Source organism: Engystomops pustulosus, chromosome 2, assembly GCF_040894005.1.
Source record: "Engystomops pustulosus chromosome 2, aEngPut4.maternal, whole genome shotgun sequence".
In the NCBI taxonomy this organism is placed as follows: Eukaryota; Metazoa; Chordata; class Amphibia; order Anura; family Leptodactylidae; genus Engystomops; species Engystomops pustulosus.
In genome coordinates, this window is record NC_092412.1 from 118436999 (window position 1) to 118454461 (window position 17463).

The 17463-nt window shown below is 41.4% G+C and overlaps 1 protein-coding gene across 8 annotated transcripts in view; it reads right to left on the reverse strand.

The window, feature by feature from the left end:
• Nucleotides 1–11220: 11220 nt before the first annotated feature.
• The window catches only part of GTF2I (general transcription factor IIi), a 57790-nt gene continuing 51547 nt past the window's right edge, over nt 11221–17463 (reverse strand). For 4 of the 8 annotated variants that reach the window (XM_072136158.1, XM_072136154.1, XM_072136156.1 and 1 more), the window contains exons 26-31: nt 17266–17349; nt 15566–15749; nt 14096–14124; nt 13189–13247; nt 12348–12399; nt 11221–12080 (exon numbers count right to left, since the gene is read on the reverse strand). In XM_072136158.1, the coding sequence (XP_071992259.1) occupies nt 12064–12080; nt 12348–12399; nt 13189–13247; nt 14096–14124; nt 15566–15749; nt 17266–17349 (425 nt within the window). In that variant the 3' untranslated portion in view covers nt 11221–12063. Of the gene's footprint in view, nt 12081–12347; nt 12400–13188; nt 13248–14095; nt 14125–15565; nt 15750–17265; nt 17350–17463 lie in introns of those variants that run through there. The other 4 variants (XR_011853178.1, XM_072136159.1, XM_072136155.1 and 1 more) reach the window with 3 other exon arrangements.

The following is a 17463-nucleotide window of genomic DNA, read 5'->3' on the forward strand; positions in this document are numbered from 1 at the left end:
ATGTCTTCTCTGAGTGTCAAGTCAGGTTGTGGAGCTCAGCAGTCAATAGGAGAAATGGTGGCTTGAAGGACCTTGAGGCGGCGGAGCTTCTTCCCTATTGGAACGGAGGAAAATAATTTTGACTTGTGATTGGTTCAGTGTGGGAATTCATTAAAGAAATGTGCCGAGAGTTGTAATTCTTTAGGCTTTCCCTGTAATGTTGCTTTGGAGCCTAAAATGACAGCCTGGAGATCTTAGTTTACGCCTTTTGAATCCCATGACTGTAATGTCTTCTTCTACCACACACTTAAATAAGATAGAATCTGTTTTCTGTGTTGATTCCAGTAAACGTGCTGAATCGGTTGTGGGTTATGAGTGTCATCCAAAATGGATAGCACATCAGTATAAGAATATCAGTAAGGTGAAAACCCCCCATTTAAATGTAAAACAATTGTAGCCAGAGTTACACTAATATTGAAGGATGCTGTTCAGGCTGAGTGCCCATGAGAAAGTTCAATTGAGCAACTATCTCCAAGAGCTGAAGGGATTTCTCCCCTTGAACCACTGGACTGAACTCTCATGCTGAATTCATGTCAATGATACAAGGTTTGGTCTGGGAAATCCCAACAGATTACAGAGCAAGTTTTGTTTGGCTGAATTTATGGGCAGCTGGCCTAAAGATAATAGTCCAATCTCTGAACATGGCACAATTGCTAACCTGCTAAGACATAGATGTCCACCTAAGATGACGGCTCAGAAAAAAAGCAATTAATTAGACACCTGCAGAGATACACAGCTTAGGTATGAGAATCTGTCCACAGGACAATTGGCCTTCCTACACACGACACAAAGGCCTTCTTGGGAAGCAAACAATGTGTAATCCATTGCCAAGCGATATTTCCGCAGAAAGAAGTTCTGTGTTGGTAAATCCTCTGTTTTTGCAGTACCACAAAAAAAATTGAAATCTGACACATCATGTGAACTAGTTTGGCCCAACCTCTTGAAGGGTCACATAACCGTGTTACATAGCAAACTATCCACAAAACTTTTATTAGAGCACATTGAAGCATGCATTGGATTGGGATTATTGCCAGCGCCAGGAATCATACATTTTTGAAGTCCCATTAATCAGGGCTGCTTCAGTGGAAGAATTCTTATCTCCAGTTTGAATGTGGCTGTGGCTTCCTTATGGTGAGCCGGATAATCATCACTATAAATAGTGATTGTACATTTATTTTGTACTGCAAATGCTTATAAAAAGCAGAGGCATTTTTGCACTGCACGTGTGATGGGCTACTGCAACCTGTCTTTAGTGAAAATGAGGTCCCTGGTGACAGGTTCCCTTTAAAAATCCCAAGGAGCATTGTGCAAGTGATCATATTGAAATGGAAGGAGTATCAGACCACCGCAATCCGTCCCTCTAAACTTTCATCTCACACAAGAAGACTCATCAGAGATGAAGCCAATAGGCACATGATCATTCTGGAAGAACTGCCTAAATCTACAGCTGAGATGGAAGAGTCTATCCATAGGACAACAATCAGTCGTACACTGCGCAAATCTGGCCTTTATGGAAGAGTGGCAAGAAGAAAGCCATGTCTCAAAGATATCCATAAAAAGTCTTGTTTAAAGTTTGCCACTAGCTACTGGGAGACACCAAACATGTGGAAGAAGGTGCTCTGGTTAGATGAAACCAAAATCGAACTTTTTAGTCACAATGCCAATATGATATGTTTTGCATAAAAGCAACACGGCTCATCACCCTGAACTCACCGTCCCCGCTGTTACACATGGTGGTGGCAGCATCATGGATTGGGCCAGCTTTTCTTCAGCAGGGGCAGGGAAGATGGTTAAAATTTATGGGAGGATGGATGGAGCCAAATACAGGTCCATTCTGAAAGTAAACATGTTGGAGTCTTCAAAAGACCAGAGACTGGGACAGAGATTTATCTTCCAACACAATGATCCCAAACATAAATCAAAATCAACAATGAAATGGTTCACATATAAACGTATCCAGATGTTAGAATTGCCAAGTCAAAGTCCAGATGTGAATCCAATTGAGAATCGGTGGAAACAGATGAAATCTGATGTCCACAAACGGAAAAGGAAAAATGGGCAAGAATTTAAGTCTCTGGATGTGAAAAACTGACAGAGCCAAACCCCAAGTGACTTGTAACTAATCACAGCAAAAGAAGCTGCTACAAAGTGTTAAATTAAGGGGGTTGAATAATATTGCACACCCCACTTTTCAGATTATAATTTTTTTTAAAATATCCAATAAATTTAGTTCTACTTCACAATTCTGTCCCATTTGTTGATTCCTCACGAAAAAAAATTACAATTTTATATCTTTATAATGTGTGTACAAATATACATGTGCTGCTTCAGATCTTCTGCTCAGAAATTCTGTGCAGAAATTTTGCAGTGCTACAGTTCTGTGGAATCAAAACTGATTCCCGAACGGATCCCGGTTAATTCTTGGGTGAACCAAGCATGTTTATTTTGTAGTTTTGAATCCTAACAAGACACAGAAGACACGTATCATCTGTAGATGCAGTTTATCTCCTTGACGCAAACCACTGTAATAGTATGTTGGCGGACAGCATTGGGAGCGTGGAGAGGGCTTATGGGATGATTTAAAGATTTTTGATGGAGGGGACTACAAAATAACAATGCAAAAACGAAAAAAGGGCATCTGTGGGAAGGGGTTAAATAGAGAGAGACTTCTTGCACACAAACAATTTCTGAGCTGCAATCAGCAGGCTGTAAATCTGGACAGGACTCTAGAACCTGCTTTAGAATTTGCAAAGTAACTGCTTAGCACGTTCAGTTGTCAGCAGCTGTAGAAGCTCATGTTTAAATTGTTAATCATGTTAAAACTGCATCGCAATCAGTTTTGAGGTGGTTTTAGGTACAATGTTGTCAATTTCACAGGTGAAAGACATGAACGGAGTGGGTGAATTTAATTTTGAAGGAGAAAACTCATTTACCTCTTGATTTGATGTCTTTCACTTGTTCAAATAAGTAATACAGGGCCGGATTATAGGCGGGGCCCCCACCATCTTGCTCCCAAAGGGGCCCCCACCATTCTGACAAATGTCTGCCGCCGCCGTCTGCCGACTTAAGTACGCGAGCGAAGCTGTGTCCGCTGACGCTCCGTGCCCCTGTCGGCTCAAGTGCGGCATTGCTACTGTGCCGGGCCGGCCGTGCCTGCGAGTGTGAGATGACTGTCTGTCTCTCACTCAAGTTGGGAGCGATGATCAGCAGCGGCGCTTCTGCAGTGCATCGCTCCCACTTAGTCATCTCGGCAGACTCCTGCTCCCGGGTCCCGCCTACAGCCTGACTCGCTCAGCAGCTCGCTGCGAGCTCAGCTGCCTGTCAGCTGGAGTGAAGCGCAGTGGCGGACCATAGCGCTGCAGAGCATCGCTCCAGCCTCCCTCCCACTCTTCAGCTCCAGTGCCCGCCCAGCTCATTCTGCATGCAGCGCGATTTTAGCAATTGCGCTGCACACAGAGTGAGAGACCCAGTCTGTGCTGACCCCAGCGTGACCCTAACCTAACACTGATTGGCTGAACTGACTGAACCAAATTCTAGCCAATCAGTGTTAGGTTGCTTCACAGATCACTTGGCCCGCCTTCTCCCCACACCGAGTGATCTGAGAGCTGTATGAGGAGAAGTGGCAGGTGTGAAGTCCCTACTAGTGTGAAGTAAGTACAAAATACTTTGTAAAAACACTTTTACTTAAAGACACCCTTCACATGGCCCTCCCCATGCCACCTGTAACTGACACCTCACCAAAATAAGAAGAAGGTGCTCAGTTATGGGTGGCCTTAGATAATGAACCCCTTTTGCACAAACATTATGGGGACATATATTTGGCCACACAATTTGCAGCAGGATATGTGTCCCCATAGACGCCCATGGCAAAAGTACAGTGAACACAAGGTGTGCCTCTGTCCCATAACATCCACGGAAAAAGAGCTTGCTCTGTCTTTTCCTGTAAGGGTGATGGCACACGTGGCGTTTTGAACACGTTTTTGGCCTGTGTTTAAGCAGTGAATGCTTTTTTTGACAGGTTTGACCAATTAACTTAACTCAAACTGGTCAAACGCATGCGTTTTTTGACGGACTGCTTAAAAACAGGCCAAAAACATGTTAAAAACACCACGTGTGCCATCACCCCAAGTATGGTCAGGCATTCCTATGGCGAGCGGTGCTCATCCGTCCGCCTCTAAAGCCGAATGTGTGCTACACTTGGGCGTGAACACATTGTAAGAAGCCTAAGGCCGGTGACGCATGTGTTTTTCAAATGTTTGCTTGCATTAGTGTTTTTCAAAACCCAATGCTTGAGGTGCGATAACTGCAGGAAACTGTGTCTTGGAATTTGAAAAAACGCAGTGAACTTGTTATCTCTGATGTTTGCAAGTAATCGCATACGTTTAAAAAATAATGAATTTTTGACTTGAGTCAAAAACGCAACCGTTTTGAAAAGTGCTATTAAAGCACACCTAAAAAACGCAGACACAAAAAACGCCAGGGAGAAAACGCTGAGTTAAAGGACATCTACCACCAGATTACTGGTGGTAGAGTGTCCTAAATAGGCTGCTCGATTTGCCTCAGGGATGGGGGGACCGTGTTTAACATGTGATTTGGCGTTTTTATTGAGGAGGCGCTCAGGCAGACCGCGATGTGAATATATTAAAGACCATATTATAGATATTAACCCTAATGCAAAAAGACATTCCTAAAAGTCCTGTAGCATAGGGGGGAGTATGAAACAGGCTCACGGGCTGAACCCTCTTCATACTCACTGTGTGTGGAGAAAACACCCGTCGCTAACATGGGCGCTGCCTGGCGTTAAAACCTGTTACAGAATATAGCGCCAAAGTTGAAAATGTCACTTTTTTGCCATTTTGCTCAGGATAAGGATTCAATAAAAAGTGATCAATAGGTTGCACAGTCCTCAAATTGGCAGCATTGAAAACGTCATCAAAAGTCGCAAAAATTGACACCACCCACAGCTCCATACAACAAAGTATGAAAAAGTTATTAGAGCCAGAAGACGGCAAAATTAAGAATTCGTTTTTTGTACAGGCGGTTTACATTTTTGTAAATGTATAAAAAACATTATAAAACCAATACACATTTGGTATGCCCGTGATCGCACTGACCCAAAGACATGTCATTTGGGGCGCACAGTGAAAGCCGTAATTCCAAGGCAACAAGGCATTTCATAATTTTCACTGGATTCACAATTTTTTCCCGCTCCCCAGTACACGGCATGGAATATAAAATACAGTCACTATGAAGTGCAATTTGTTACACAGAAAACAAGCCGTCACACCGCTCTTTACAAGGAAAACTAAAAAAAACATATATATTTTTGAAGGTGGGGATGGAAAAATTAAAATGCCAAAATGAAAAAGGGGTAAAAGGACATTGTCGTTGTCTGAGGGGGGACATGTAAGATGTCCTACTCACTTGTACTAGGGGTCTGATTGCTCCTAACATATACAGGCCGTCCCCGGGTTACATACAAGATAGGGTCTGTAGGTTTGTTCTTAACCCCTTCGTGTCTATGCCATTTTAGACCTTTAGGACAAGGCCTGATTTTTAAAATTTGCCCTGTGTCATTATAGGAGGTTATAACTTTGTGGCGCTTTAACTTAAACAGGGGATTTTGAGATTGTTTTACCGTCACACATTGTACTTCAAAGTAATAGAAAAATTTTGATGATATCTTTTGTGTTTAGTTATGAAAAAAATTGAAATTTGGCAAAAATTTCTTAAAATTATTCATTTTCAAAGTTCAAAATTTTCTGCTTTTCAGGCAGATAGTCATAGCACCCAAGTAACTTTATAACTAACATTTCCGGAATGTCTGCTTTATATCGGCACAGGGTTTTATGCATCCTCTCTCTTTTCTAGGTTGTTAGGAGGTTCAGAATTTCGGGTGCAATTTTTCTCATTTTTATGAAAATCGCCAAAACCCTTATTTAGAGGCACATGCTCAGCTTTAACTGACTTTGAGAGGCCTAAACAGCAGTAAAACCCCATATATCACGACATTTTAGAACCTACACCCCTCTATGTGTAAAAACTTTAAGAAGTGTGTTAACGCTTTAGATACTTCACATGGGTTAAAACAATAAGAAGGAAAAAATATGAGTGGGGAGCAGCACAATGAAAAAGACGAATTAGAATTCGTGATGGGTGCAGGCTTCAAAAGGATCCGACTCCAAATCCCATGGATAATCAAAATTCAAAACAGGAACGCAGCACTCCGTGAAAAAATGGTGTTTATTTCGCCAGTGGGCAGATGCAACGTTTCAGCTGTCTCTAATGTATTGCAGCATATTACATAGTCAGCCTATGCATTCTGCATAGGCTGACAACAGCACTGTTAGATCGTGCTGTAAGCACGATCCTAACAGGCTTCTAGTGAAGGCAACCCTGAGGTCCTTATCGGGCTTCAGGGTTGCCATGGCAACGATCGGCACCTCCGTGCCTTGCACGGAGGGTGCCGATCGTCGCGGCGATTCACCATAGACGCTGCGGTCACAATGACCGCGGCGTCTATAGGGTTAAACAGCCGGGATCGGGATAGTCGCGATCCTGGCTGTTACTGTGGGATCCCGGCTACCACATACCGCCGGGATCCCGCGGCGATCGCCCGGGCTCAGCTTCTGAGCCGGGTGATCGCCATGACGTGATACTACGTCAAGGTGCGGGAACGACCCGCATCCTATGACGTAGTATCACGTCAAGGTGCAGGAAGGGGTTAAGTTGAATTTGCATGTAAGTCGGAACTGTATAATTTATAATTGTAACCCCAGCCAGAACTTTTTTGGTCTCTGTGACAATTGTATTTTAAAAATGTTGGATTGTCATAAGAATCAGGAGTAACACTAAATCTTCATTACAGACATCTGTGATAACTGTTATAGCTGATTATTGTAGCCTAAGGATAAAGTTCAGTAAATTACCAATATCCAGAGGTCTGTTTGTAACTAGGGGTAGTATGTAAGTCGAGTGTTCTTAAGTAGGGGAGCGTCTGTACTGCAATACTGCGGTAAATTGTGAGTCTGTAAAAAAGTGCCACCATCACAGGGTTGCAGATCAGGTAAAATTACAGTCTGTAATGTCATGGAAAGGGTTGGCTCTCTTCTAACCTTCAAAAAATAAAGGACAATGTCTTAGTTCAGAAGAAACATGCTAGTTACAAACATCAATGGTACAGGTTTAGAATTTTTGTGCTCATCTCTCCTGCATCATCATCATCTTAATATTTGTGTGTGCAATCCAAGTATGCCTGACTCCCTTTTTTTCCATTCTAGCTTCTTGGACTTACGGACCCAGCTCAAGCCAGCAGGTGCAGCCAGCGGCAGTGGCACACAGACCGCAAGTGTTGATTTAGTGGAAAAGAAAAAACCCAAAATAGTAAGTTTGCCTGATTATGGCGTTAGATGGGGGAGATTTAGCAGAAGTGTTTGAGACCAAAACTGTTCTTTTTGCTTATGGCAAACCATTCAAAGCTCATACTTTATTTTCCATTAGCAGTTTATAAAAATAAAGCTGAGCTTTAATTCAACTAGAATTTAACTACAATTTTTCTCTCAAACACCTGTGATACATCTAAGTAAAGCGGTAGTTTGGTTGCCCCTGTCTCTTTAAGGCTACATGCACACACACGTGTGCCCGCCATACCGTAGCTCGGCGGCATCGGGTAGAGGAGGAGGTGGTGAGCGCTGCTCACCCCCGACCCTCTCCATAGAGGAACATGGCGCACTGCGCCGTATGCCAAGAAAAGATAGGACATGTCCTAAGTTGGGGGGCCTCCACCAGATTTTGCGCCCAGGGGCCCCCACCAACCTTAATCCGGCCCTGAAGTAATACCACATAAAACCAGCTTAAAACTAATTGCGATGCAGTTTTAACTGCAACGTGTGACCGCACCCTATAGGTCACCCCATTGCCAAACATACTCCAGACAGGCCTAAATTTGCATTCATAAATGCATACAACTTGTTCTAGTACACTTGTACAGCTGCGCACTCTGATCTCATGTAAAAGAGTGTTCTTCTATCATCATCATCACATCTAGTGCTGTCATCTAGTACAGCAAGGTGAAATAATTGTCTGCTATTTTACAAAAAATTTAGTGTAGCCTGAAGAACATTGCTTCTATTCACAATTGAACATTTAAAAGGGTTTTGCCTATATTTAGAATAAAAAAAATAAAATAAAATAACGGGAACACTTAACCCCTTGCAACATCAAGAAAGTGAAACCCTGCACAGCAATGGTATACACCAATAATGTAAACGACACACTAAAACGAATCCAATAAACAAAAACCAAGCTGTGTGCCACTGTTTAGATCAATACAAAAACATAAATTTTATTGTTGAAATCCACACCTAAACACAGATAATACCATAAAAACAATTAAAAATAGTACCAAAGTACATATAGTACAAATCCATGTTATTGATACCCTGGTAAGTACAACAATAAACCCCTCCTGATTGGGTAGCGTAAACCAAGATCAACCCTATGAAAGTGTAAACAAGTTGAAAGTGCCTGTGTATATAATCAGCTGGTATAAAAGTAGACTGGTGTCTGGAAGGAAAATTCCTAACAAGTTGGTAAAGTAGGTATAAGGCAAAACCCCAGTATACATTACAGGTTATCTGGCATTAGGCCAGGTAGCACGGTGGTAACATCACAAAGGCGGGTTGATACAAGAGTCAGGAGGTGGAGGGTTCCCCACGCGTTCCGTCTCTCAATGGAGACTTCCTCAGGGGTAAACACTTAACCCCTTTGGGAGTCTAGGACACAGCCCCATTTTTCAAATCTGCCCTGTGTCCCTATAAGTAGTTATAGCTTTGGAACACTATAAGATATCCAGGGGATTTTGTGATCCTTTTCTCGTGACACATTTTAGTTAAAAAATTTGGATGATATCTTTTATGTTTAGTTATGAAAAAACCAAAAAATTGGTAAAATTCTTTATTTTCAAAGCGGATATTCATAGCACCCATTTCTTGGCACAGCCTGCCATGTGCCTCAGGCCCCTTGTGACACCATATGCTGGTGGGGTTGGCACCTGGGTTCATCCTAATGAAGCACAATGCTAGATCTCATGTGGCTGGAGTGTGTCAGCAGTTACTGTAAGATGAAGGCATTAAAGCTATGGATTGACCCGCTCATTCCCCAGACCTGAATCCCATTGAGCACATCTGGGACATCAAATCTCGCTCCATCCACCAACGTCACTTGCACCACAGACTGTCCAGGAGTTGGCGGATGCTTTAGTCCAGGTCTGGGAAGAGAGCCCACAGGAGACCGTCCACAATCTCATCAGGAGCATGCCGTGGTGTTGTAGGGAGGTCATACAGGCACATGGAGGCCACACACAATACTGAGCCTTATTTTGTCTTGTTTTACAGACATTACATCAAAGTTGGATCAGCCTGCAGTGTGTTTTTCCACTTTAATTTTCCAGGCCTCCATTGGTTACCGTATATACCGGCGTATAAGACGACTTTTGAAGACAGAAAAATCTTCTGTCTTCTCTGGGGTCGTCTTATACGCCGGTAATCGTCTTATACGGCGGGACCCGGTGCATGGAGAGGGCTCACGGGCTGAGCCCTCTCCATAGCCGGTAAGTCTTTGCTGCATATTGCAGCAAAGGCTTACCGGTAACACCCGCGATCGGTGCTAGCACCGATCGCGGGTGTTTGCACAGCGATGGCTGCCGGCAGCCTCAAAAAGCTGCCGGCAGCCTCAAAAAGCTGCCGGCAGCCTCAAAAAGACATCGGGGCGCATACTCACCCTCCGGTGGCCCCGATGTCCGCGCTGTGCTGTCTTCAGTCTTCCGTGCCGTCTTCTTTCTTCTGCTGGGCGCCGCCATGCTTTTCCCCGGGGCGGCGCCTAGTATGACGTCAGCAGCAGCGCGTCATACTAGGCGCCTGCCGGGGAAGATCAATGGCGGCGCCCAGCAGAAGAAAGAAGACGGCGTGGAACACTGAAGACGAGCCGCGCAGACATCGGGGGAGCAGCGCAGCACATCGGGGCCACCGGAGGGTGAGTATATAAGTTTTTTTTTTTTTTTTTAATGCTGGGCTGGGCTGTATACTACTGGGGGCAGTGCTGTATACTAATGGGGGCAGTGCTGTATACTACTGGGGGCTGTGCTGTATACTACCGGGGGCTGTGCTGTATACTACCGGGGGCAGTGCTGTATACTACCGGGGGCAGTGCTGTATACTACCGGGGGCTGTGCTGTATACTACCGGGGCTGTTCTGTATACTACCGGGGGCTGTGCTGTATACTACCGGGGGCTGTGCTGTATACTACCGGGGGCAGTGCTGTATACTACCGGGGGGCTCTGCTGTATACTACCGGGGGCTGTGCTGTATACTACTGGGGGCTGTGCTGTATACTACTGGGGGCTGTGCTGTAATGGTAATGTTGTTGTTGTATGCCTTATGTTTATGAGCGACAGTTTTCCTGCTATATACCTGCATAAGAATTTACATTAAAAAAAGGACCATGTTAAATTCAAATCTGTTTTTTTTAAAATTTTTACCGGTGTTTTGTATGCGTTGGAAAAGGGGTAGTCTTATACGGCGAATATATCTTAAACTCTATATTTTAAACAGGAAAGTAGGGGGGTCGTCTTATACGCCGGAATATACGGTAATAAATTTGATTTTCATTAATGATTTTTTTGTGACTTTGTTGTCAGCACATTCAACTTTGTACTGAACAAAGTATTCAATAAGAATATTTCATTCATTCAGATCTAGAATGTGCTATTTAAGTGTTGTCTTTAATTTTTTGAGAAGTGTATATACTAGACATGTATTTTTACAATAATCAGATAACTATTATAAATAAGGGCACAGTGCTACTATTGGGTAGACACTGGATTATCCTCATTGGCATAAAGTACAGAAGAATCTAAAGCTAAAGCTGCATACTCTGTAAGTATGACCATGAAGGAAAATTTTTTTGAGGTTCTGTATAGTACCTGTACACAACTTATTGTCTACATACTCAAATGCATAAGATATTCTCCATATATTCTCCATGGGACATTCAAGTTTCCTTTTCTTCTATGTACTATATACAAAGTAGAAAATGTTGTTCTATGATACATATATATTCTCTTTTAAATGTGGTTGAACCAGTAAATCCAAGAGGAATTCATATAAAAAGTGAGGCTTAGGTCTTAGAAAACTATTTATTGGTTTTAGTGAAACACATTACATGATAAGTGTCCTAGTACACATAAGTACAGCAATGAAGAGCAAGGTTCATGTTAAAGGGTTTATCCCATTATGATAACTCTCAGAGTTATGCTGCTTTCATGGTACAGGTTAATAGCAGCTTTAAAGAGAACCTGCCATGCAAATTAACCCACCCAAAATAAATACTTCAATAAAAACTATGATTAAAAACCATTGCCCTAATCCCTAAATAGTGCCTTTCTATGGTTGCAATATAAAAAAAAATCAATTTGTAAACTTATATGCAAATCATTAGATTTGCAATGGCAACCACATGTATGTATCTGATCACATGAAAACACAGCAGCCTCCTGGACTTCTACACCTCCCATCCTCCATGGAGGCATGTTGTGACTTCATGTGATCAGATACTTACATGGGGTAGACATTACAGACATTGAAAACTGGGTAAAGAACCTTAGATGACATCACCCTGGTCACATGACATGCTGAGAAAAGTCATAGGACATAGGGAGGAGTAGATTATTTATGGTGATGTAAGAAAAACTATTTTTATCTAAAAGAAGGTCAGTTCGTTAATCGGGCTCTATAACCTGTCACTAACTGTATTTCTGAAAATGTGATGACAGTTTCCATTTAAGCAAATATTTCCACCTTACACATTTTTTTAAAATGCCTGATATATTTGGATCCAACCTCTCCAATTAGATAGAACTGGATAAGTCATAAAAGTTTAAGATAGGATCAGCCCTATGTATAGAAGATAACATATGAAGAAAACATGCAGTGTTGCTGTGAACGGTCTGTCTTGGTACTGAGTTCTTACTCCGTCGTCATCCCTACAATATAAAGCAGTGCAATTGCTATCAGTTATACGGTTCATTTCAGGGCTGTCGTCTTCAGATTTGAAATAGATATACATATAAGATTACTTTCATATATTATTAGTGTACATTATGAATTTTTATTAGAAATATGAACAGAACTAAATATTGTTTAAGTTAAGTATTTCCAGTAAAATTTAACATATGATTTACACAAAATACTCACAGAGAAAAAGGGACATGTGCTGCATATTTTACAAAAAATTACTCAAAACTCTGTACCTTCACCATGTTGGGTCTGACTCTTGTTGTATATCATTTTCATCTTTTGAGGCTGTTAAATAGAAAGGATAAGTATGTAAATTTGTATTATTTTGAATGGGGAACATTGAGGCTAGCTCCATGTCACAGTTCTTAGTCTCTTTGTCCATTTAATCAATCTGTCAGCAGTGTTCTTCTGCTCAGCAATTTGCATGTACTACTCATACACACTGTTACCCTTTTAAAGGTAATGGAAGCTGCATATAAGAGAACCTGTCAGCAGAAATTGACCTAATAAACCACTATCAGTATGTTGTCAAGCATTTTAAAAACTCACATGTTTCTTTTATGGCCAAGTGTGGTGGCATCACCCAGAAAATCAACTATAAAGATGTAAATTGGTTGTGTAAAGTCATGGAGGTGGAGAGCTCAGTACTGAAGTCAAGGTCTACCTGTCTCTGAATAACCCCTCAGCTATGATTGAGAACACGCAACAGACTATAGAAGAGGTGCATGATTTTGATAAACCAAGCATGATAAACTAGGGATACTTACTCATAGATCCTGGCACTGCGACTGTGGTAATCTTGTGATTACGCCCCCCAGAGCCCTACTCATTAACATAAATTTAAAAGTTGATGTGAGAAGGAAGGTGGCAAAAATGTTATTAATGGCCTCCTTCTCACATCAACTTTTAAATTTATGTTAATGAGTAGGCTCTGGGGGACGTTATCACAGGCTGTTACATTGTGCAAGGAGCACTTGCCCCTCCCACTGTGTGCTAAAACTTACTCAATTGCACTTCTCCCTCTATGTGCTGAAACCTCCTCTATTGCTGTGAAATTACTTGGCATTTAATCACCAAGACAGATCTTTTACCAGATTCTGTAGAAGGTCCAGGCGCATTTTCATCTGTTACTTCTGAAATGCAATCAAATACCATCATAATATTAGCAGACATACGGTAATTTGTTCCACAACTAGGTGAGTTTTTCTTCTGCATGCAGTTGCTGCACCACATGGCCTTGCACTAGTACAGGGATGGCAAACCTTTTAGCGGCCGAGTGCCCAAACTGAACCCAAAACCCCCTTTATTTATCGCGAAGTGCCAACCGAAAATTAAAGCTGTAACTTATTGCTCCCTGTTCAACAACTTCATATTTACCGCCTGAGGACAGCAACACAGTTGAAAGATGGAACATTTTCATAATTTTTGCTTCTTTGCAGTGTCCCTCTGTACACAGAGAATCGTGGGGGCCAAAAATATTCCAAAATAATTCAATTCTGTCTAATTCTCCCTCTTCCTACAGTCCCAAGTAGCAAAGTAAGTATCAAAATATTACTAAAAGCAGCATCTTTTAAGTTGCTTAAAACTGGAGGAAAATTCTTTGAGTCCTCTCTGGTGTACTGTGGTGATGGCCCGGGTGCCCACAGAAAGGGCTCCAAGTGCCGCCTCTGGCACCAGTGCCATAGGTTCGCCACTACTGCCCTAGTATATACCAATGCCTTGACAGACGCTACTGTCAAACCACAGTCAATGTAATTTTCTCCAACTGTCAGTGACTTTAACTGGTTTCAAAATAAATAATTAAAGAAAATCCAAATCGGAATTCTCATGTCACAAATTTTCTTCAGCTGCTAAGTTCACATATCTCTTGGACAATATGGCTGCATGTTAAATTTAAAGTTAATTCGCAAATTCTCAATACACAATAATCAAGCAAGGACACACACATGCAAACGGCAAAAAGAGGAAAGTTGTGACTTACGGTTGTTTAGCATCAGCCCAGGAAGAGGCCTAATAAAGTAGAAAATGTACATTTTAGATTAAACTCATTAAGATAATGGCTGAGGACCAAAAAAGAATCGTCAGTTGTACAAATATAATTTTAGTATAGGAGTATATTATAACCTTCAGTAAACACAATTTTATGAAGAGTTGTAATTAGTAACTAATTAATTTATAGGAAACAAGCAACATCCCTGGCATAAGAAGAGAAGAAAAGAGATTAAAACGAAAAAGGAAAGCCTATCTTATTCTTTCAGAAGAAATTAAAATATTCAACTCAAACAAACATTCTAACCTCTGCTCAAGGTGGTTAATCTGGATAGTACCATTTTTGCAAAGCATTATCTCATATTGATAGATTTGTGTAACATCTGTGCTGGTGTCATTCTTTGTCTGTAAATTCTGTGTTCATTTTTCTCTGTGTTTTTGCTTGTCATCTCTAATGTAAACTGTTGTTTATGTTGCTGGTTGTTTTGAGTCTCATTGGTCGGAAGTAAGAGTTTTCCTTATGGAGACTTCCAATTACGGCCGCCGTGTAAGCGTGTGAAGTCTTATAGCTCCACTGGGGGGATTGTGGGGAAATATGCAAAGTTTTCCAGGATGGATGGACTACACCCAATCCCTCTCAGCTGTGCTATGGTCCAGGAATAGTTAACTCGCTGTGATGAATAATGCTCCAGCCATCTGAGGCTGAAGTTCTCTGGCTTCCTATAAATATGCTGCCCACAGCCAATTCATGGCTGGTTATATTTTTTGTGCTTTTCTTCTCTATTTCTGGTCATCTTATCTTGGCTTATATTTTATGAATCTTTTTTTGTGATTTCACTTTAGCGAAGGAAGGGAATGTGGCCCACTTAATGGCTATGGTGGCGGCCAGAAGCAGGTATGTGACAGTTTAGGGGGCTCGGTTCAGGGCTCACTGTCTTATCTCTCCTTCCTGATTCCAGGGTTCTTAATACAATTTGCTTAAAGAAATCTGCCACTTGCAGAGCCTTAGCACACTTACTGTTCAGCATTTTCATAGTAATACAGGTCATATCTTCATTAGCCCAGAAACTGTAATTTCACTGGAAATTTTTTTTTTAAATATGCGTGGTAGTCTAAGGCACTCCTGTGTACGGCACACAAGCCACCCGATTCTCTCTTTGCTCATAATTATGCACACCTCTTGCGTGTGCTTGTTTACACCCATTCCCTCCTATTACTCTTTCTCTTAGTGAAGCCACCTTTGGGTTCACTAACACGCAGCTCAACTGAAAGCAGCAGGCTAAGCATTGTGTACCTCTCCTGCACAAGATTTTCCTGAGAGTCGGGTGACATCACTGGTACTCGGGTAAGGGAATGGGAGATTCATAGCTGCTGATGAACTTAATTTTTGTATTGGCTATTGGTATCATCACATCACCATAATGTCAAATAAAACCAATGCTGGAAAGTATTTAAAACTTACCTTATAACTGTAAATTTAATAAACTGTGCTGAATCCAGTATTCTTCGCATTGAACTGATTTCTAGGTAACTAGGGGCTTTAAATAAAACCCCAGGTGGCATCCCATCTACTACAATACATCCAGGATTGGCAGTAATTTTCCTATAGGGTACTTTTACTGGGAAGTTCATGCCAATTGCTTCTCCTGTAAAACAACATTCAGAGATGGAAACAGTTGTCATTTTATAACACTGGAACTACGTTAGTAATGACCAAGATATAACACACTGAACCATACATTTTGAAGTGTTCATCTAGAACAAAAACAAATTGTTAAAAATAGATTGCATATTAAAGGGGTGCCTGTTCTCGCTACATGTAATAAGTGGAATAAATCTAAAATATCAACATGGAGTGTATAGTCTGTGCTGCATGGAGCTGATAGTGCCCATGACTAGGTAAGGGAAGGGCTGCAGCATGAGGTTAAGAAAGAGACAGAGAAAGTTCTGTAGAATAACAGACTGGGATGGAGGAACTGATAGGAAACAGGAGAGATCCTGTACCTCACTATTCTGTGCAGGAGACATCTGCATTAACTGTTCTGCATGCTTCCAGCTCTCCTATATAGACTGAGCATTGTCACATGACCTCTTCCTCTGTGAGTAGCAGCCCCTCCCCTCCCAAGAGTCTGGCAATAAACTAATATACAGACTCCAGGGCTAATCTGAGGGATATGGAAAAGAAAATGCATGATATCGGTAACAAATATAATAGGCAAAGTTGTTCTACATCCCAAGATCTATTGATTTGTGGGGGAAAAAAAACTTTACAGTTTTTCTTTAAAGGAAATCTAACATCAAAATCAAGCATGGGGCAAAATAAATAAGGGGCACTTACTTAGAGATCCAGGAACCGTGATTGTGCAAATCTTATTATAGATATTATCCATTGACTCCTTCCTTCTAAAATCAATTTCTAAAATTATGCTAATACGCCAGAAGGGCTCTGGAGGACGTTCCAGAGCCCTTATGTGTTGTACCTTCACAGGCTGTCACACTGTGCAGGATAATTTTCCCCCTCTCACTGTCTGAGAGTACAGGATGCAAGGGGAGGGGGGAAATGCTGAGGGAACAAGGGAGAAGGTGAGATGTGCTCCTGTAGAGTGTAACAGCCTGAGAAGCTACAGCATGGATGATCTCTGGTAACACCCCACATAGCACTTCTGGATCGTTACCATAATTTTAAAAGTTGATTTTAGAAGGAAAGACATGGAATACAAATATAAGAACATAAGCACAATCAGGTTGCCTGGATCTATGAATACGTGTCCCTTGTTTATAATTATGGATTTTGATGGATATACAGCCCTGGATATAAAAAGTCTTTGTATTGACCTTAGATAAAATTAGATAAAATTATCAATCTAGGCCACGCCTGCTAGCCTTGCATCCAGGAATCTTTAACCAGCAGAAGCATGTGGCCAGAACATATGTGGGATATGACAACTTATGCTTCTGTGCAAACTTTTAAGGGCTTGTACAGGAGATATCCCCACACATGCAGTGTCAGTTTTTCATAACACAGCCACGATCTACCATATATAGAAAGAGAGAGAGGCCTCATCACCTGAGCTTGCTCCATACATGTTGCATCTCTCTAGAGAATTAAACACAATTTTAAAACATATATGTGGATATTTAATATTGTTCCAACCAACTTACCAAATTTCTGACTAAACAGTTCATTGACTTGTTCCCTCAGTTGACGAGCTTTATCAACTTTAATTGTTTTCTCAGCATCCATATCTATAAAATTACAAGAAAAAGACCAATACTCAAAACCAAACATATAATATTATATTTCTTGCTATGAAAAGTATAATAGGTAAATTTGCTAATTCGCTAGTGATAATATTATAC